The sequence below is a fragment of the Pseudophryne corroboree genome, chromosome 5 (assembly GCF_028390025.1).
Source record: "Pseudophryne corroboree isolate aPseCor3 chromosome 5, aPseCor3.hap2, whole genome shotgun sequence".
NCBI lineage: Eukaryota > Metazoa > Chordata > Amphibia > Anura > Myobatrachidae > Pseudophryne > Pseudophryne corroboree.
This window is the reverse complement of record NC_086448.1, coordinates 767,872,759-767,894,626: the sequence shown is the minus strand read 5'-3', so window position 1 is coordinate 767,894,626 and position 21,868 is coordinate 767,872,759. Positions and strand designations below refer to the sequence as shown.

General features: G+C 41.0%; 1 protein-coding gene across 1 annotated transcript in view; it reads right to left on the bottom strand.

The window, feature by feature from the left end:
- Window positions 1-21,868, bottom strand: part of BAALC (BAALC binder of MAP3K1 and KLF4) — a 125,027-nt gene that overhangs the window by 6,907 nt on the left and 96,252 nt on the right. The window contains exon 2 of the mRNA XM_063924240.1: window positions 19,971-20,134. Within this exon, the coding sequence (XP_063780310.1) occupies window positions 19,971-20,134 (164 nt within the window). The remainder of the gene's footprint in view (window positions 1-19,970; window positions 20,135-21,868) is intronic.

The following is a 21,868-nucleotide window of genomic DNA, read 5'->3' as shown; positions in this document are numbered from 1 at the left end:
GGAGCTTATTAGTAGAGAGATAACTACACACAAGACCAACAGCGTTCATCTTCCAACCGCAATCTCCGCCAATATTATATAATAGTATTAGTAGTAGCAAGCCAGTGGATAAGTGACTTTATGTCATTAAAACTCTACCTGCACCTTAATGTAATGATAAATATTATATATTTTAATATTTTACATGATTATATACTATTATAATACAAATATTATTACAATATTTTGCTACTAAAAGTAATAATAATAATAATAATGATTATTATTATTATAATAATTTTAACATCATCAAACAAAAATGGCACGTGTAGCCCTATCCTAATGAGCACTGATTATACATGGATGTGCTCTAGCTTCTCATCATCTCTACAGTAAACAGAATGTTCTCTAGAGCATGTTCCACATAATGTGTAATTTACATTATTAGAGCTTTAGCGCTGAACTGTTTGTCTTAACCCTTAGACACATACATTTAAAACAAATGATTATTTTTTTCTTATCGTGATACAGTAGTGTAATATAGTAGTGTGATACAGTGGTGTGTGATACAGCGGTTTGTGATACAGCAGTGTGATAAAGTAGTGTGATACAGTGGTGTGATACAGTAGTATGATATATCGGTATGATACAGCAGTGTGATACAGCGGTTTGTGATAAAGTAGTGTGATACAGTGGTGTGATACAGTAGTATGATATAGCAGTGTGATACAGCGGTATGATACAACGGTGTGATACAGTAGTATGATATAGCGGTGTGATACAGAGGTGTAATACAATGGTGTGATACAGTGGTGTGATACAGTAGTATGATATAGCAGTATGATACAGCAGTGTGATACAGCGGTTTGTGATAAAGTAGTGTGATACAGTGGTGTGATACAGTAGTATGATATAGCGGTATGATACAGCAGTGTGATAAAGTAGTGTGATACAGTGGTGTGATACAGTAGTATGATATAGCGGTATGATACAGCAGTGTGATACAGCGGTTTGTGATAAAGTAGTGTGATACAGTGGTGTGATACAGTAGTATGATATAGCAGTGTGATACAGCGGTATGATACAATGGTGTGATACAGTGGTGTGATACAGTAGTATGATATAGCGGTATGATACAGCAGTGTGATACAGCGGTTTGTGATACAGTGGTGTGATACAGTAGTATGATATAGCAGTGTGATACAGCGGTATGATACAATGGTGTGATACAGTGGTGTGATACAGTAGTATGATATAGCAGTGTGATACAGCGGTATGATACAATGGTGTGATACAGTGGTGTGATACAGTAGTATGATATAGCAGTGTGATGCAGCGGTATGATACAATGGTGTGATACAGTGGTGTGATACAGTAGTATGATATAGCAGTGTGATACAGCGGTATGATACAAAGGTGTGATACAGTAGTATGATATAGCAGTGTGATACAGCGGTATGATACAATGGTGTGATACAGTGGTGTGATACAGTAGTATGATATAGCAGTGTGATACAGCAGTATGATACAACGGTGTGATACAGTGGTGTGATACAGTAGTATGATATAGCAGTATGATACAGCAGTGTGATACAGCGGTTTGTGATAAAGTAGTGTGATACAGTGGTGTGATACAGTAGTATGATATACCAGTGTGATACAGCGGTATGATACAATGGTGTGATACAGTGGTATGATATAGCGGTGTGATGCAGCGGTATGATACAATGGTGTGATACAGCGGTGTGATACAGTAGTATGATATAGCGGTGTGATGCAGCGGTATGATACAATGGTGTGATACAGTGGTGTGATACAGTAGTATGATATAGCGGTGTGATACAGCAGTATGATACAACGGTGTGATACTGAGGTGTAATACAGCGTTTTGTTCCTACAAGTCAGTGTTAGCTGAGATTCTCCACACTTAGGAAACCATACACATTTTCTGTCATGTCAACAGTCCATAAAATGTAGTTAGCAGGCATACCTCCCAACTGTCCTGATTTTGATGGGACAGTCCAGTTTTTCGGGTACTGTCCTGCTGTCAAAGTCAAAAATATTACATAGAGAGAACATACAAACCACACACACATTTAAGTCGATATACTTGCAAATATGCGCAGCGAGCACAGCAATATATGGAAACACACGCATTTGCTCGGACATGGCACGGAGATGGATTCGGCGCTTGTTTCATACAGTACATGGTTATAATAATGTCAAGCACCAGACATCATGGAGATTTAGAATTGGCTGATGAATTGATGTCATGAATATGTATTATCTGAACAGAACCAGATGCGCCCATCATGTTTGGTATTGAAGCAAGCAGAATGATGTGTGGGTTAGTTTGATGCTGGTTGTGAAGTTGTGGGACATTGCAGCGGATAGATATGATTATATGTATAAAAGCTGAGATCACTTTGTTGAGAACAATGGATGATCAAGCCAACCTTTTACTAAGATTTTCAGGGCTGAACCTGATTAACATATACAAAGGAGAGAGAGAGACCCCTCCCCTAGGAACAGACACACAGGAGGATAGTTCCTGTCTGGGGGGGTTGGGGGTCAGTTTTTGCAGGTGGCCTCAGAGAACAGATGTAATGAAGCTACACTCAGAACAAAGCTCCCAGAAGCATGGCTGGATCATCACCAGGCACCAAAGGCTAAGTATTGAATTCACATGGCTAGATAAGGAAATATAGACAGATTGCTTTCTGGTTTAAATAGGATATTGTAACTTGGTTGTGTGATTGTTGGGTGTTTGTGTGATAGATCTGGGAATCTGTGATGGTAGCTGGGACATTAGACAACCTGTAGCATAGCATTTGTGGTATTTGTTTGCCTATGGTGATTTAAAATAGATTGTGCTGGTTAGTTATAATATATCTTGTTAATCATAAATACCACCATGCAGTTACGTTTGAACATGTGCTGGTAGCAATGGCAGGCTGAGATGTGTGGTTACATTGTGATCTGGTCTTGTGATGAATATGCTCTGGTTATTGAGATACTGAAGTTGTTTGGAATGTGAAAGTGAATAAGATGGTTCTAGGAAGTTGGATTGAAATTGTGAAAGGTGATTTAGATGGTTTGGAATTGTAAAATCAGAACATATGCATTGTTCTGAGGCTTGGACAGTTTGGAATAAAATGGAGTCTTGTGTCTTCTGCTATGTGATTGTGGGGTAGCAGAGAGTGCCATGTGTTTGGACCTGCAAATCTAAAATGGCTGCTGCCGGGTATTTTCCCCTCCCCCTTTCAACCATGTGTTGCAGTCTTCATGGGAGTTTTCTCAAAATGGAGTCTAGCTTCTGTCCCATGCGGTATTGTAGGGTTGTGTTGTATATAGGGACAGCCAGTATGGGTAAGGTCAAGTATTTTCTCCACAAAGATTCTCAGCATTGAATAACTGCGCAGCGATTGTTCCTCACATGTGTAAGCTTCTCTGAAATCATATTGATCTTCTTGTTATTATGAGCCATTTCTCTCTCTCTCTCTCTTCCCCTCTTTCTCTCTTATTTTCCCTTAAATAGTATTGTATTGTATTGTATTTCCTGTGTAGTTATCTGGTTAGGTAGTCTATGTTATATTGTAGTGTATGATTTGTATTTGTATTAATTCTTTTGCAAGTATATCATTCATAATATATTTATTAGGCGTTGGACCCTGAGCACGGTATCTGTGTATTCCTTATAGTGTTAAGTATTCTCAGAGCGTCGGTGACGCTCGAACAGCTTTAAAGGTAATAAGGTTATTCTGTGTTGCATTTACACTCTACCACTACACAGAGGTTTACAGTATAAGTACATTCCTTAAGGTATAGTTAAGGGAGTACCCTTGCGGTACTTTTTGCGCCAATTGCGTACTGTGTTCTTTAACCTTTAACGTGTTTTTAATAAGATAAATATTTAGCTTTGTTAGATGGGGGCTCTGGTCCGGGATATCACGATCTTAATGATGCACTGTACATTACAAACGCGGCTGTAATTGACCGGCTAATGATGGACATCTCGCAAAATGCTGGAAAAAAAAACAAAAAAAACATCCACGTTAATGTATTGTGGTATCAGTAAGACGCTGATAGGAAATTTTAAGGGACAAGGCGTTTCTCATAATATTTAAGATGCTAAAATGTATTTTTATTGTCGCAAAACCAGGTTCAAATGGATCATATCGTGTTTGATTAAGATTAGATTGTTTATCTGTTTAAGTAGGTTTAAAAGTACATTTAAAAGTTACTTTGGGAGCTAGCATGGTGATTTTCTTTATGGCAGGAGAGGCCGCATGGTCTGTCCACCATTTTGTGTGACCCTCATGGAGGTGGAAGGGGGAGGAGCAGCGGCCATTTTGGGAAGGTCAAATTTTTTTATTTTTTTTTGAACGGCTGATTTTCAGTTGACTCAGGAAATAATCAGCCATCCATTGTCAAAAAGAAATCATCATTTAATGAGTTTTTTAATGCATTTATTTAATCTATATCATAGTCAATCATAAGTAATAGTGATTGGTACTTATATGTAAAATCTATATGCGTGTGCTTACATCAATGTATGTTATTAGATTAAATTTAGAATTGCATTTTCATCTGTGTACTTTCACATATCTCACCTTCCTGTTTGCCATTTGAATTGATAAACGTGCTAAGAGAGATTTGTCGCTATTTAAATAGTTAAAGTGTAAAAGTAATACATTAAGGGGTAAATTGTAAGACACACGCACAGCTTTACCTGAGATACAAGGAAAGACCTGTGTGGTGCTTGGTAGATGATTACAGTTAAAGATCATCTACATTGATAAACGTGCTAATTGTATTTTTGTGGCCAGCGTACACGTGTCTCTAACAAAAGACTGAGACTCGCGAACGCAACACAAAGGCCGACGCACGCAGCGTATATTACGCAACGGAGCGTACGGGTACGCCCACGTAACTCAAATCACAAGTGTTAATTTTTTTCAACGCGATAAATAGCGCAACGCGGTAAATAACGCAAGGCGATAAATCGCGCAAATCTATTCTAACATTCGAAATTTAAATTAACAGATCCTTCTCCTAATTGGTAACACATCTGGTCTAAAGAGAAATTTCTGCGCAGAAATAGAAATAGAAACAAAAGTGTATATGTGGTGAGTGAGTGTTTGTTTTTACAATTTTTGAGGTTGAACCACAAGAAAAGTCGAGTTCTCGTGAGGTACATGCGTGTAAGTGACGTACATGGTGGCTAGGGAGGCATCCCTGGTTAAAACATACAATTTGAGCATTAGAGTGTAGCAGACCAGGAGGTCATACTGTAACAGACCAGGAGGTCATAGCAGACCAGCAGGTTTAGGTACAGCAGACAAGGAAGTCCGCTATACAGTCCACAGGCACAACACCAAGAAAGGGTTGGTGCAACACCCATATAGGCCATACAAGCTCTGGCTGAAGGAATTCGCAGCCGTAATTTTCGATTCCACTGGTCGCTCCGTACATAAGATTAGTTGCTTATGTGCTGAACGATTGGACCGCACGTAATTGTGTACATTAGTAAACCTGACCGGTACTATTTGTGTACGAAGGTCATAAACGCTATTTGTACATTCTAACGTGATTTGTGTAATTTTTTTTATTTTAAGGGAGGTTCGCTGCTCACTCAGGAACTATCCAACAACCAATAGTTACTGGAAAGAGTAAGTGTTCTTCGGATCACCCTCACAGGTTCCAGTAAATAGAGGTTCAGGTCGCAGGGGCCCTGGGTCGAGTACGCCAGCACCATATCGGTGTGATCAGGTCGTATTGGTCGGCGTGGGCGAGTGAGTGGGGTACTCGGTAAACCGCCACCGTCAGCCTATTTTGAACATTTTGGTTTGCGTAAGGGTTGGCTGAATAAAGCAACACCTTCGAACTATGGGGGCCACTTGTTCAGGTAGGGGGCGATCAACCTCGGTTCGGGTTGATTCAGTGAACCGACCAGTCGGGTCGGCAAGGTATGTAATGTGTGAGAAATACGGAAGTCACACAGAAGCTTTATGTGATGAATGGGAGAGAATGACAGTACATGACGGGGAGAAATTCCCAAGAGTAGGTAGCTTCAGCACAGAAGTGTTAACGAATTTAAGGAGAAGGATATGTCTCATTAAATCAGCAAAGAGACGGAGCAAACATTATGATTGTTTAAACCTGTGGCAACAGGAAAGTGAATTTCAAAGAGAGGTAACTGACATATCTGACTTTCATCTTGGGAGGAGAGACATGGCAATGGATAGAATTGTGGTTGCGGAGAAAGGCACAAGGTTGTACGATAAAAACGCACTTAGTAACTGTCTTAAGAATGAAAGTGTAAAATGTAACAATGTTTATGAAAATGAAAGTGTAAAAAATTACAAATGTTAACCTGTGCAAGTCGCACCCCATGTTAAACTTCCCTCAGGAATACGAACAAGAAAGTGAGCCCAGCACGATGTCGGCACCTCTCCCAGCAACCATCACACAAGACATCCAGGTGGACGCGACCAAATCGGTAAAGGCAATAATCAAACCCCCTAACGGAGGGTCAGGTGAGGTCGTGTCCACAGGTACGTACAAAGTTTTATATCACGCACAAACAAATGTACCCCATATTGTAAGACCAAAACAAGGTGATGTAATTGAGTTTAGTCCTGTCAGGGTGAATCACAGTCCCCAATGGGAAGACTGACGATCAGGGAATCATTCCCGTCAAGGACAGTGCAATGCGCCATCCCTGGTCCCGGACAGAATTGAGATCAATCATGTCTGATTTCCCAGATCCTAGGAAAGATCTAAGTGTATGATCAAAGATTCACAGAAGGTATATCAACGCCCTAGACAACGACATAATCATGGTATCCAAGGAATCAGGGAGGTACAGGGAAAGCGGTTGATGGTGATGAGCATCCGAGCGTTTGAGGAGGCATCAAATCAACCAAAACCTCAGGTCACTGACACTTGGAAGAAGCCCCGGGTTTGTTATCTTTGTAAAAGAGAAGGGCATTATGCCAGCAACTGTAATAGCACACATAAAGTCAGACCCCCTAGACAGAGAAATGAGCAAAATTAAAACACACACAATTATAAACAGGGACCATATAGGAAGAATTTTGAGCCACACCCATAATGTGCAATCAGGAAAGGTGATCATTAGGACTGATGGTAAGCCTGAGGTAATAGTTAATGAATTGGGAGGTCATTCCCTGAAGACACAGGAATGACCGGGTGAAACGTTGTAAATGTATCTGTGAAATGTTTCTTTTTCTCTCTCCCCATCTCTGACGAATATTGGTAGGATTCAAACATTGCATATATACTTGGTCTTTGCAGAAGTCTACCAAACCCCAGCATGACCAATCCGCATCAATGTATTCTGGCCAGATACAGACAATGGAATATGGAAGTGCTGGGGGGGAGGGACTGCGCAAGGAAACCATTAGACATGTAGATATGACAGCCTGATGATCTGACAATGTTTTAAAATGTTTGAAAAATGTTTTTTTTCTCTTTTCCTATTGATGGCTATTGTTGATTTAAGTAATATAGACATGCATATAAATTGTTCTCTCTCTTTTGTTTTTTTTTTTGCTGTTGTTGTTTTCTCTCTCTTCTCACTCATGCTTTCATGTTTTAAAGATGGTATGTCACCCATCAGTTAGACAAATGGTAATGCAAGATTTTTGCTCCTTACAGAAAGATCGCTGGTTTGGAGGGAATATTGCATCACCAGGATGTTCGTTTGGAAGACTGAGAGACAGCACCTTTGAGAAGACAGCAGAACAAGAAGAACAACAAGACGAGAGAACTAATTATCGTAACAAGTTTCTCTACCCCTCAAACTGATTTTCTGTACCCCATTACAAATTTCTTCTTTTCTCCTCCTGTAAGATGGACTTGCCCCGAGAGACTGTGATATGGATTTTCCTGTTGACCATGACGTTGACCCGAGCAGTCTGTTTCGGTGAGAGTACCAGTGAGGTCGAGAAAGGATCCAGAAAGGTTCCAATGACTAAGACGGAGGTGTAAATTTCCAATAGCAACACAAGCACCGAGCAAAGGCGAGTACCGGAAACGATCTAACAGCCATGTTATTTGTAAACATTGTTAGCTGAAAAGAAAACTGTATCTGTAGGCTCTGTAACAATGTAGTTGAGGATGGGTGCATTAAGAAATGCCAATCCAGTTTTAATATCCACATGGACCGGCATCCATTGAGTGACTATCACTCCTTAGTGGGTAGTGTGTTAAATAAGACAGATTGTTGGGTATGCTCTCAAGTACCTCAAGGTCATAGCAAATCAGGGCTAGTACCATTTCCTTTAACGGTAGGGGAGGTACTTGAGCTAAAGGGTGGGAGACCGGTGGACAGGAGGTTTAATATCTCTAGTCCTCCTAGTTTGAAGCTCCACCAATATCATGTGGATAGGTCCCTATTATGTTTTAACATCTCCAATCCCCGAAAGCCGGGAAATTGGGAAGTGTCATGGAGTAACCAAACCATGACCTTTTCATATAGAGCAGATAGAATGCCGACAGATACAGAGCTTGTACGCCACATAGCCAGTAGAGGAAAATCTTTCCGGTATAGGTATACCTTAGGAAATAGGATTACGAGAGTTGGAGAGGTATCACCAGGATACTGTGCACATATCGTACAACCTGATACGTGTACTAAGCAGATGGAAGAATTAGGGTTAGGAGATTTCACATGGAAGGTGTGTAATATGGTTATGTCCTACTCCGTCCCATATGTTCTCCCCGATGATGCATATTTCATATGCGGGAGAAAGGCGTATGAGCGGCTTGCCCCAAACTCTGAAGGATTGTGTTATATTGGAAAAGTACTACCTGAGGTAATGAGTCTAAGGAGTGAGGAAACTGTAATTCCAATGGACTTGATTTATGACCCAACGGTAGAAACAATGATGTGATGAAAATGCGATTTCTACGGTCCGTTTCTTTCACCTGTTTTTCCGTTTTCTCCAAGGTAAAAAGACCCACTTGGACGAGGAGTTTGATGAGCCGATATACAGACAACAGATGGATTAAAGAAGAAGTTTTGACAACCTGATACACAGATTTTTGATGAACTATGCCATGGATCCCCAGTTTCCCTAGAAATTTTAAAATTACGCTAGCCCAACACTTTTGTAAATCTATGGACATTGACAGCTTTTGCTCGCACCTTATGGGCAAAAGCACAAAGAAGACTGCATTCAACAGACACCAAACAAGACCTCAATCGACGAATGTTCATTTACCTGACATAGAATACCACCGCATTTACCGTAATGATGTCTTTTCTTCATTTCTACAACCCTCAGGTAATGACACACATAGTCGATAGGGAATACAGGCACAGATATCAGCAATCACATATCACCCCCATTCATGTATCATCAACTAAAATGTGCTCCCCCATTTTGTTACAACCAAAGCCGAAAAGAGCTCGGTAAAGTTTGACAGCCCATCCACAGACCCGTACCACGGGATAAGAAGGAATTCAAATGTATACTTCGCAATACCTCGAAGCTTGATTTAAAACACGTACGGCACGATGATACATGACCCCCAAGCACGGATTCATACACACATGCTTCTGCTATCTCACTAGGTCATACCCTTTTTCTACCTTCTCCTCTCCTCCCCTACCCAACCATGTAAATGTATTAACCCCTGACATATATTTTTCTCTTTTTGAAATGTTTTAGGAAGTGGCAGTTATTGGTGACTGCCAAAGGGTGGACTGTCAAAGTCAAAAATATTACATAGAGAGAACATACAAACCACACACACATTTAAGTCGATATACTTGCAAATATGCGCAGCGAGCACAGCAATATATGGAAACACACGCATTTGCTCGGACATGGCACGGAGATGGATTCGGCGCTTGTTTCATACAGTACATGGTTATAATAATGTCAAGCACCAGACATCATGGAGATTTAGAATTGGCTGATGAATTGATGTCATGAATATGTATTATCTGAACAGAACCAGATGCGCCCATCATGTTTGGTATTGAAGCAAGCAGAATGATGTGTGGGTTAGTTTGATGCTGGTTGTGAAGTTGTGGGACATTGCAGCGGATAGATATGATTATATGTATAAAAGCTGAGATCACTTTGTTGAGAACAATGGATGATCAAGCCAACCTTTTACTAAGATTTTCAGGGCTGAACCTGATTAACATATACAAAGGAGAGAGAGAGACCCCTCCCCTAGGAACAGACACACAGGAGGATAGTTCCTGTCTGGGGGGGTTGGGGGTCAGTTTTTGCAGGTGGCCTCAGAGAACAGATGTAATGAAGCTACACTCAGAACAAAGCTCCCAGAAGCATGGCTGGATCATCACCAGGCACCAAAGGCTAAGTATTGAATTCACATGGCTAGATAAGGAAATATAGACAGATTGCTTTCTGGTTTAAATAGGATATTGTAACTTGGTTGTGTGATTGTTGGGTGTTTGTGTGATAGATCTGGGAATCTGTGATGGTAGCTGGGACATTAGACAACCTGTAGCATAGCATTTGTGGTATTTGTTTGCCTATGGTGATTTAAAATAGATTGTGCTGGTTAGTTATAATATATCTTGTTAATCATAAATACCACCATGCAGTTACGTTTGAACATGTGCTGGTAGCAATGGCAGGCTGAGATGTGTGGTTACATTGTGATCTGGTCTTGTGATGAATATGCTCTGGTTATTGAGATACTGAAGTTGTTTGGAATGTGAAAGTGAATAAGATGGTTCTAGGAAGTTGGATTGAAATTGTGAAAGGTGATTTAGATGGTTTGGAATTGTAAAATCAGAACATATGCATTGTTCTGAGGCTTGGACAGTTTGGAATAAAATGGAGTCTTGTGTCTTCTGCTATGTGATTGTGGGGTAGCAGAGAGTGCCATGTGTTTGGACCTGCAAATCTAAAATGGCTGCTGCCGGGTATTTTCCCCTCCCCCTTTCAACCATGTGTTGCAGTCTTCATGGGAGTTTTCTCAAAATGGAGTCTAGCTTCTGTCCCATGCGGTATTGTAGGGTTGTGTTGTATATAGGGACAGCCAGTATGGGTAAGGTCAAGTATTTTCTCCACAAAGATTCTCAGCATTGAATAACTGCGCAGCGATTGTTCCTCACATGTGTAAGCTTCTCTGAAATCATATTGATCTTCTTGTTATTATGAGCCATTTCTCTCTCTCTCTCTCTTCCCCTCTTTCTCTCTTATTTTCCCTTAAATAGTATTGTATTGTATTGTATTTCCTGTGTAGTTATCTGGTTAGGTAGTCTATGTTATATTGTAGTGTATGATTTGTATTTGTATTAATTCTTTTGCAAGTATATCATTCATAATATATTTATTAGGCGTTGGACCCTGAGCACGGTATCTGTGTATTCCTTATAGTGTTAAGTATTCTCAGAGCGTCGGTGACGCTCGAACAGCTTTAAAGGTAATAAGGTTATTCTGTGTTGCATTTACACTCTACCACTACACAGAGGTTTACAGTATAAGTACATTCCTTAAGGTATAGTTAAGGGAGTACCCTTGCGGTACTTTTTGCGCCAATTGCGTACTGTGTTCTTTAACCTTTAACGTGTTTTTAATAAGATAAATATTTAGCTTTGTTAGATGGGGGCTCTGGTCCGGGATATCACGATCTTAATGATGCACTGTACATTACAAACGCGGCTGTAATTGACCGGCTAATGATGGACATCTCGCAAAATGCTGGAAAAAAAAACAAAAAAAACATCCACGTTAATGTATTGTGGTATCAGTAAGACGCTGATAGGAAATTTTAAGGGACAAGGCGTTTCTCATAATATTTAAGATGCTAAAATGTATTTTTATTGTCGCAAAACCAGGTTCAAATGGATCATATCGTGTTTGATTAAGATTAGATTGTTTATCTGTTTAAGTAGGTTTAAAAGTACATTTAAAAGTTACTTTGGGAGCTAGCATGGTGATTTTCTTTATGGCAGGAGAGGCCGCATGGTCTGTCCACCATTTTGTGTGACCCTCATGGAGGTAGAAGGGGGAGGAGCAGCGGCCATTTTGGGAAGGTCAAAATTTTTTATTTTTTTTTGAACGGCTGATTTTCAGTTGACTCAGGAAATAATCAGCCATCCATTGTCAAAAAGAAATCATCATTTAATGAGTTTTTTAATGCATTTATTTAATCTATATCATAGTCAATCATAAGTAATAGTGATTGGTACTTATATGTAAAATCTATATGCGTGTGCTTACATCAATGTATGTTATTAGATTAAATTTAGAATTGCATTTTCATCTGTGTACTTTCACATATCTCACCTTCCTGTTTGCCATTTGAATTGATAAACGTGCTAAGAGAGATTTGTCGCTATTTAAATAGTTAAAGTGTAAAAGTAATACATTAAGGGGTAAATTGTAAGACACACGCACAGCTTTACCTGAGATACAAGGAAAGACCTGTGTGGTGCTTGGTAGATGATTACAGTTAAAGATCATCTACATTGATAAACGTGCTAATTGTATTTTTGTGGCCAGCGTACACGTGTCTCTAACAAAAGACTGAGACTCGCGAATGCAACACAAAGGCCGACGCACGCAGCGTATATTACGCAACGGAGCGTACGGGTACGCCCACGTAACTCAAATCACAAGTGTTAATTTTTTTCAACGCGATAAATAGCGCAACGCGGTAAATAACGCAAGGCGATAAATCGCGCAAATCTATTCTAACATTCGAAATTTAAATTAACAGATCCTTCTCCTAATTGGTAACACATCTGGTCTAAAGAGAAATTTCTGCGCAGAAATAGAAATAGAAACAAAAGTGTATATGTGGTGAGTGAGTGTTTGTTTTTACAATTTTTGAGGTTGAACCACAAGAAAAGTCGAGTTCTCGTGAGGTACATGCGTGTAAGTGACGTACATGGTGGCTAGGGAGGCATCCCTGGTTAAAACATACAATTTGAGCATTAGAGTGTAGCAGACCAGGAGGTCATACTGTAACAGACCAGGAGGTCATAGCAGACCAGCAGGTTTAGGTACAGCAGACAAGGAAGTCCGCTATACAGTCCACAGGCACAACACCAAGAAAGGGTTGGTGCAACACCCATATAGGCCATACAAGCTCTGGCTGAAGGAATTCGCAGCCGTAATTTTCGATTCCACTGGTCGCTCCGTACATAAGATTAGTTGCTTATGTGCTGAACGATTGGACCGCACGTAATTGTGTACATTAGTAAACCTGACCGGTACTATTTGTGTACGAAGGTCATAAACGCTATTTGTACATTCTAACGTGATTTGTGTAATTTTTTTTATTTTAAGGGAGGTTCGCTGCTCACTCAGGAACTATCCAACAACCAATAGTTACTGGAAAGAGTAAGTGTTCTTCGGATCACCCTCACAGGTTCCAGTAAATAGAGGTTCAGGTCGCAGGGGCCCTGGGTCGAGTACGCCAGCACCATATCGGTGTGATCAGGTCGTATTGGTCGGCGTGGGCGAGTGAGTGGGGTTCTCGGTAAACCGCCACCGTCAGCCTATTTTGAACATTTTGGTTTGCGTAAGGGTTGGCTGAATAAAGCAACACCTTCGAACTATGGGGGCCACTTGTTCAGGTAGGGGGCGATCAACCTCGGTTCGGGTTGATTCAGTGAACCGACCAGTCGGGTCGGCAAGGTATGTAATGTGTGAGAAATACGGAAGTCACACAGAAGCTTTATGTGATGAATGGGAGAGAATGACAGTACATGACGGGGAGAAATTCCCAAGAGTAGGTAGCTTCAGCACAGAAGTGTTAACGAATTTAAGGAGAAGGATATGTCTCATTAAATCAGCAAAGAGACGGAGCAAACATTATGATTGTTTAAACCTGTGGCAACAGGAAAGTGAATTTCAAAGAGAGGTAACTGACATATCTGACTTTCATCTTGGGAGGAGAGACATGGCAATGGAGAGAATTGTGGTTGCGGAGAAAGGCACAAGGTTGTACGATAAAAACGCACTTAGTAACTGTCTTAAGAATGAAAGTGTAAAATGTAACAATGTTTATGAAAATGAAAGTGTAAAAAATTACAAATGTTAACCTGTGCAAGTCGCACCCCATGTTAAACTTCCCTCAGGAATACGAACAAGAAAGTGAGCCCAGCACGATGTCGGCACCTCTCCCAGCAACCATCACACAAGACATCCAGGTGGACGCGACCAAATCGGTAAAGGCAATAATCAAACCCCCTAACGGAGGGTCAGGTGAGGTCGTGTCCACAGGTACGTACAAAGTTTTATATCACGCACAAACAAATGTACCCCATATTGTAAGACCAAAACAAGGTGATGTAATTGAGTTTAGTCCTGTCAGGGTGAATCACAGTCCCCAATGGGAAGACTGACGATCAGGGAATCATTCCCGTCAAGGACAGTGCAATGCGCCATCCCTGGTCCCGGACAGAATTGAGATCAATCATGTCTGATTTCCCAGATCCTAGGAAAGATCTAAGTGTATGATCAAAGATTCACAGAAGGTATATCAACGCCCTAGACAACGACATAATCATGGTATCCAAGGAATCAGGGAGGTACAGGGAAAGCGGTTGATGGTGATGAGCATCCGAGCGTTTGAGGAGGCATCAAATCAACCAAAACCTCAGGTCACTGACACTTGGAAGAAGCCCCGGGTTTGTTATCTTTGTAAAAGAGAAGGGCATTATGCCAGCAACTGTAATAGCACACATAAAGTCAGACCCCCTAGACAGAGAAATGAGTAAAATTAAAACACACACAATTATAAACAGGGACCATATAGGAAGAATTTTGAGCCACACCCATAATGTGCAATCAGGAAAGGTGATCATTAGGACTGATGGTAAGCCTGAGGTAATAGTTAATGAATTGGGAGGTCATTCCCTGAAGACACAGGAATGACCGGGTGAAACGTTGTAAATGTATCTGTGAAATGTTTCTTTTTCTCTCTCCCCATCTCTGACGAATATTGGTAGGATTCAAACATTGCATATATACTTGGTCTTTGCAGAAGTCTACCAAACCCCAGCATGACCAATCCGCATCAATGTATTCTGGCCAGATACAGACAATGGAATATGAAAGTGCTGGGGGGGAGGGACTGCGCAAGGAAACCATTAGACATGTAGATATGACAGCCTGATGATCTGACAATGTTTTAAAATGTTTGAAAAATGTTTTTTTTCTCTTTTCCTATTGATGGCTATTGTTGATTTAAGTAATATACACATGCATATAAATTGTTCTCTCTCTTTTGTTTTGTTTTTTGCTGTTGTTGTTTTCTCTCTCTTCTCACTCATGCTTTCATGTTTTAAAGATGGTATGTCACCCATCAGTTAGACAAATGGTAATGCAAGATTTTTGCTCCTTACAGAAAGATCGCTGGTTTGGAGGGAATATTGCATCACCAGGATGTTCGTTTGGAAGACTGAGAGACAGCACCTTTGAGAAGACAGCAGAACAAGAAGAACAACAAGACGAGAGAACTAATTATCGTAACAAGTTTCTCTACCCCTCAAACTGATTTTCTGTACCCCATTACAAATTTCTTCTTTTCTCCTCCTGTAAGATGGACTTGCCCCGAGAGACTGTGATATGGATTTTCCTGTTGACCATGACGTTGACCCGAGCAGTCTGTTTCGGTGAGAGTACCAGTGAGGTCGAGAAAGGATCCAGAAAGGTTCCAATGACTAAGACGGAGGTGTAAATTTCCAATAGCAACACAAGCACCGAGCAAAGGCGAGTACCGGAAACGATCTAACAGCCATGTTATTTGTAAACATTGTTAGCTGAAAAGAAAACTGTATCTGTAGGCTCTGTAACAATGTAGTTGAGGATGGGTGCATTAAGAAATGCCAATCCAGTTTTAATATCCACATGGACCGGCATCCATTGAGTGACTATCACTCCTTAGTGGGTAGTGTGTTAAATAAGACAGATTGTTGGGTATGCTCTCAAGTACCTCAAGGTCATAGCAAATCAGGGCTAGTACCATTTCCTTTAACGGTAGGGGAGGTACTTGAGCTAAAGGGTGGGAGACCGGTGGACAGGAGGTTTAATATCTCTAGTCCTCCTAGTTTGAAGCTCCACCAATATCATGTGGATAGGTCCCTATTATGTTTTAACATCTCCAATCCCCGAAAGCCGGGAAATTGGGAAGTGTCATGGAGTAACCAAACCATGACCTTTTCATATAGAGCAGATAGAATGCCGACAGATACAGAGCTTGTACGCCACATAGCCAGTAGAGGAAAATCTTTCCGGTATAGGTATACCTTAGGAAATAGGATTACGAGAGTTGGAGAGGTATCACCAGGATACTGTGCACATATCGTACAACCTGATACGTGTACTAAGCAGATGGAAGAATTAGGGTTAGGAGATTTCACATGGAAGGTGTGTAATATGGTTATGTCCTACTCCGTCCCATATGTTCTCCCCGATGATGCATATTTCATATGCGGGAGAAAGGCGTATGAGCGGCTTGCCCCAAACTCTGAAGGATTGTGTTATATTGGAAAAGTACTACCTGAGGTAATGAGTCTAAGGAGTGAGGAAACTGTAATTCCAATGGACTTGATTTATGACCCAACGGTAGAAACAATGATGTGATGAAAATGCGATTTCTACGGTCCGTTTCTTTCACCTGTTTTTCCGTTTTCTCCAAGGTAAAAAGACCCACTTGGACGAGGAGTTTGATGAGCCGATATACAGACAACAGATGGATTAAAGAAGAAGTTTTGACAACCTGATACACAGATTTTTGATGAACTATGCCATGGATCCCCAGTTTCCCTAGAAATTTTAAAATTACGCTAGCCCAACACTTTTGTAAATCTATGGACATTGACAGCTTTTGCTCGCACCTTATGGGCAAAAGCACAAAGAAGACTGCATTCAACAGACACCAAACAAGACCTCAATCGACGAATGTTCATTTACCTGACATAGAATACCACCGCATTTACCGTAATGATGTCTTTTCTTCATTTCTACAACCCTCAGGTAATGACACACATAGTCGATAGGGAATACAGGCACAGATATCAGCAATCACATATCACCCCCATTCATGTATCATCAACTAAAATGTGCTCCCCCATTTTGTTACAACCAAAGCCGAAAAGAGCTCGGTAAAGTTTGACAGCCCATCCACAGACCCGTACCACGGGATAAGAAGGAATTCAAATGTATACTTCGCAATACCTCGAAGCTTGATTTAAAACACGTACGGCACGATGATACATGACCCCCAAGCACGGATTCATACACACATGCTTCTGCTATCTCACTAGGTCATACCCTTTTTCTACCTTCTCCTCTCCTCCCCTACCCAACCATGTAAATGTATTAACCCCTGACATATATTTTTCTCTTTTTGAAATGTTTTAGGAAGTGGCAGTTATTGGTGACTGCCAAAGGGTGGACTGTCAAAGTCAAAAATATTACATAGAGAGAACATACAAACCACACACACATTTAAGTCGATATACTTGCAAATATGCGCAGCGAGCACAGCAATATATGGAAACACACGCATTTGCTCGGACATGGCACGGAGATGGATTCGGCGCTTGTTTCATACAGTACATGGTTATAATAATGTCAAGCACCAGACATCATGGAGATTTAGAATTGGCTGATGAATTGATGTCATGAATATGTATTATCTGAACAGAACCAGATGCGCCCATCATGTTTGGTATTAAAGCAAGCAGAATGATGTGTGGGTTAGTTTGATGCTGGTTGTGAAGTTGTGGGACATTGCAGCGGATAGATATGATTATATGTATAAAAGCTGAGATCACTTTGTTGAGAACAATGGATGATCAAGCCAACCTTTTACTAAGATTTTCAGGGCTGAACCTGATTAACATATACAAAGGAGAGAGAGAGACCCCTCCCCTAGGAACAGACACACAGGAGGATAGTTCCTGTCTGGGGGGGTTGGGGGTCAGTTTTTGCAGGTGGCCTCAGAGAACAGATGTAATGAAGCTACACTCAGAACAAAGCTCCCAGAAGCATGGCTGGATCATCACCAGGCACCAAAGGCTAAGTATTGAATTCACATGGCTAGATAAGGAAATATAGACAGATTGCTTTCTGGTTTAAATAGGATATTGTAACTTGGTTGTGTGATTGTTGGGTGTTTGTGTGATAGATCTGGGAATCTGTGATGGTAGCTGGGACATTAGACAACCTGTAGCATAGCATTTGTGGTATTTGTTTGCCTATGGTGATTTAAAATAGATTGTGCTGGTTAGTTATAATATATCTTGTTAATCATAAATACCACCATGCAGTTACGTTTGAACATGTGCTGGTAGCAATGGCAGGCTGAGATGTGTGGTTACATTGTGATCTGGTCTTGTGATGAATATGCTCTGGTTATTGAGATACTGAAGTTGTTTGGAATGTGAAAGTGAATAAGATGGTTCTAGGAAGTTGGATTGAAATTGTGAAAGGTGATTTAGATGGTTTGGAATTGTAAAATCAGAACATATGCATTGTTCTGAGGCTTGGACAGTTTGGAATAAAATGGAGTCTTGTGTCTTCTGCTATGTGATTGTGGGGTAGCAGAGAGTGCCATGTGTTTGGACCTGCAAATCTAAAATGGCTGCTGCCGGGTATTTTCCCCTCCCCCTTTCAACCATGTGTTGCAGTCTTCATGGGAGTTTTCTCAAAATGGAGTCTAGCTTCTGTCCCATGCGGTATTGTAGGGTTGTGTTGTATATAGGGACAGCCAGTATGGGTAAGGTCAAGTATTTTCTCCACAAAGATTCTCAGCATTGAATAACTGCGCAGCGATTGTTCCTCACATGTGTAAGCTTCTCTGAAATCATATTGATCTTCTTGTTATTATGAGCCATTTCTCTCTCTCTCTCTCTTCCCCTCTTTCTCTCTTATTTTCCCTTAAATAGTATTGTATTGTATTGTATTTCCTGTGTAGTTATCTGGTTAGGTAGTCTATGTTATATTGTAGTGTATGATTTGTATTTGTATTAATTCTTTTGCAAGTATATCATTCATAATATATATATTAGGCGTTGGACCCTGAGCACGGTATCTGTGTATTCCTTATAGTGTTAAGTATTCTCAGAGCGTCGGTGACGCTCGAACAGCTTTAAAGGTAATAAGGTTATTCTGTGTTGCATTTACACTCTACCACTACACAGAGGTTTACAGTATAAGTACATTCCTTAAGGTATAGTTAAGGGAGTACCCTTGCGGTACTTTTTGCGCCAATTGCGTACTGTGTTCTTTAACCTTTAACGTGTTTTTAATAAGATAAATATTTAGCTTTGTTACTGCCATCCCATCCATGGGCCGCAGTGTCCCACAGTGATGGGGGGGGGAGTAGGGAGACCCCCCCCCCCTTCACTTGCAGCGGTGAATAGATGCTGTGCGCATGCACACGTCATCCAGTCACGGGAGAGGTGGACTGGAAGCATGGCGAGCAGCTCCCAGAGTGCTGGGTATGTCCCCACAGTGACAGAAAATGGTGGCATGGCTTGTGGGCAAGGTATTTCCTGCAAGGCCATGACTCTTGGTAGCGAGGTGGCGCCGCCTAATTTTGGGCACAGATGTCCCTCTTTATGCCGGTAGATAGATGGGAGGTATGTGCAATACACAGTACATAATAAAGTGTATCTGTCCTTACAACAGAGTGGAGGCAGCCATTTTATAGGATTAGCCCATAACTGCTAACATTCAAAAGGGACGCCAATAAAGGTTTTGGCTTCTCACAAATTGGGTATGGCTCGATTATCTGGAGCAGATCAGGGTGTGGTGTGGCCTATTTTATCCCTAACAGAAATGTTGGCAATTGTGGATGAACCAATATTCATGAGAATGCAGACTATCTGCTCAGTAAAAGCCGGTGACTTCACTAATGCGCGAGGTTCAAAGTAAGTATTAGCTCATCCCACAATATGGCTGCTTCTACTATATGTAGGTGACTTTAAGGAGCAGGAGAGCAAACAGTGGTACCTCAGTCGTCCTGCACACACCCTTCTGTTTCTGCGCCTTTGTTCCTGTGGAGTAGACTGTTGGTTTCCCACATTGTGTCCCTGAATTGGTTTTCTTGAGTCCTTCTTTGCCAGAGGATGACAATGTGACACATGTTTGGGTTGACTTTCCATCTTCAGAAATCACTGCAATGATAAATAGTGGTGGAATGAATGATCTGTCTCTGCTATCTAATTAGAGTATAATTTGCCACAAACAAATGAGATGTATCAATGTATTTATTTCTATTTAATCACATTTGTATTATTTATGTAACACAGGAGTGTTGGGCTTGCTCAGGTAGGTATCAGCTGTTATCGTGTAATAAAATGCCTAGAAACCACATTAATAATAGGATGAATGGTTCCTTGTTCATTCCAGCCATTATATTCCAAAATGTTAGGTCCACTGTTAAAATGACAAAATGAGGCCTGACCTATTTCTCATGCAGTCATGCATGCTACGAGTATACTAAATTGCACTGGTAAACATGAATATAAAGTACACGGAAATGCACTAATAAAAGAATTGCTAAAACACACATTGGACGGGATGTAATGGCGTCCGAGATAGCCATGAGGTGCGGGATGGCAGCAGATCTCTGACTTTTTTTAAAGGGGCAATCACTTACAAGGCATGGTTTTGCCTTGTAAGTGATTGCCCCTTTTTTTTAAAAACAAAACAAAAACATTTTCCGGAGTTTATGTGTGAATGAGCTTTTAAGCTGATGTTCCTCATTAAATCTGATAATGCACATTGCAGCTGGTATTGCAATATTGAATATTGAACTCTGAAGCTGCTATTGGCATACTGAAGCTGGAATTGTACACTGAAGCTGGTACTAGTACATTGAAGCTGATACTGGTACACTGAAACTGCTACTGGCACAGTGAAGATGATATTGGCATATTGAAGCTGGCACTGGTACACTGAAGCTGCCACTGGTACAGTGAAGCTGCCACTGGTACACTGAAGCTTCTATTGGCATACTGAAGCTGGAATTGTACACTGAAGCTGGTACTAGTACACTGAAGCTGCTACTGCTACACTAAAGCTGCTACTTGTACACTGAAGCTGCCACTGGTACACTGAAACTGCTATTGGCATACTGAAGCTGGAATTGTACACTGAAGCTAGAATTGTACACTGAAGCTGGAATTGTACACTGAAGCTGGTACTAGTACACTGAAGCTGCTACTGGTACACTAAAGCTGCTACTTGTACACTGAAGCTGCCACTGGTACACTGAAACTGCTATTGGCATACTGAAGCTGGAATTGTACACTGAAGCTAGAATTGTACACTGAAGCTGGAATTGTACACTGAAGCTGGTACTGGTACACTGATGCTGCCACTGGTACACTGAAGCTGGAATTGTACACTGAAGCTGGTACTGGTACACTGAAGCTGCCACTGGTACACTGAACATTATACTAGTACACTGAAGCTGCCACTGGTACACTGAAGCTGCTATTGGCATACTGAAGCTGGAATTGTACACTGAAGCTGGTACTAGTATACTGAAGCTGCTACTGGTACACTGTAGCTGCTACTGGCACACTGAAGCTGATATTGGCATATTGAAGCTGGCACTGGTACACTGAAGATGCTACTGGTACACTGAAGCTGCCAGTGGCACACTGAAGCTGATATTGGCATACTGAAACTGGTATTGTACACTGAAGCTGCTCAAAAGACAAAAGAGAGGTCTATTCATTTCTTAGGTACCTGACCACATGTAATTGGCTGTGGATACACAAGTAGGAACAATGTACTCTTAGCAATACATGTATCTAGTCATTACTGAATGTCCTCAGGGACATATTCCAGTCCAGTTATTTGATCCCAGCAACATTTTTTACAATACAAGGTCAGTGGCC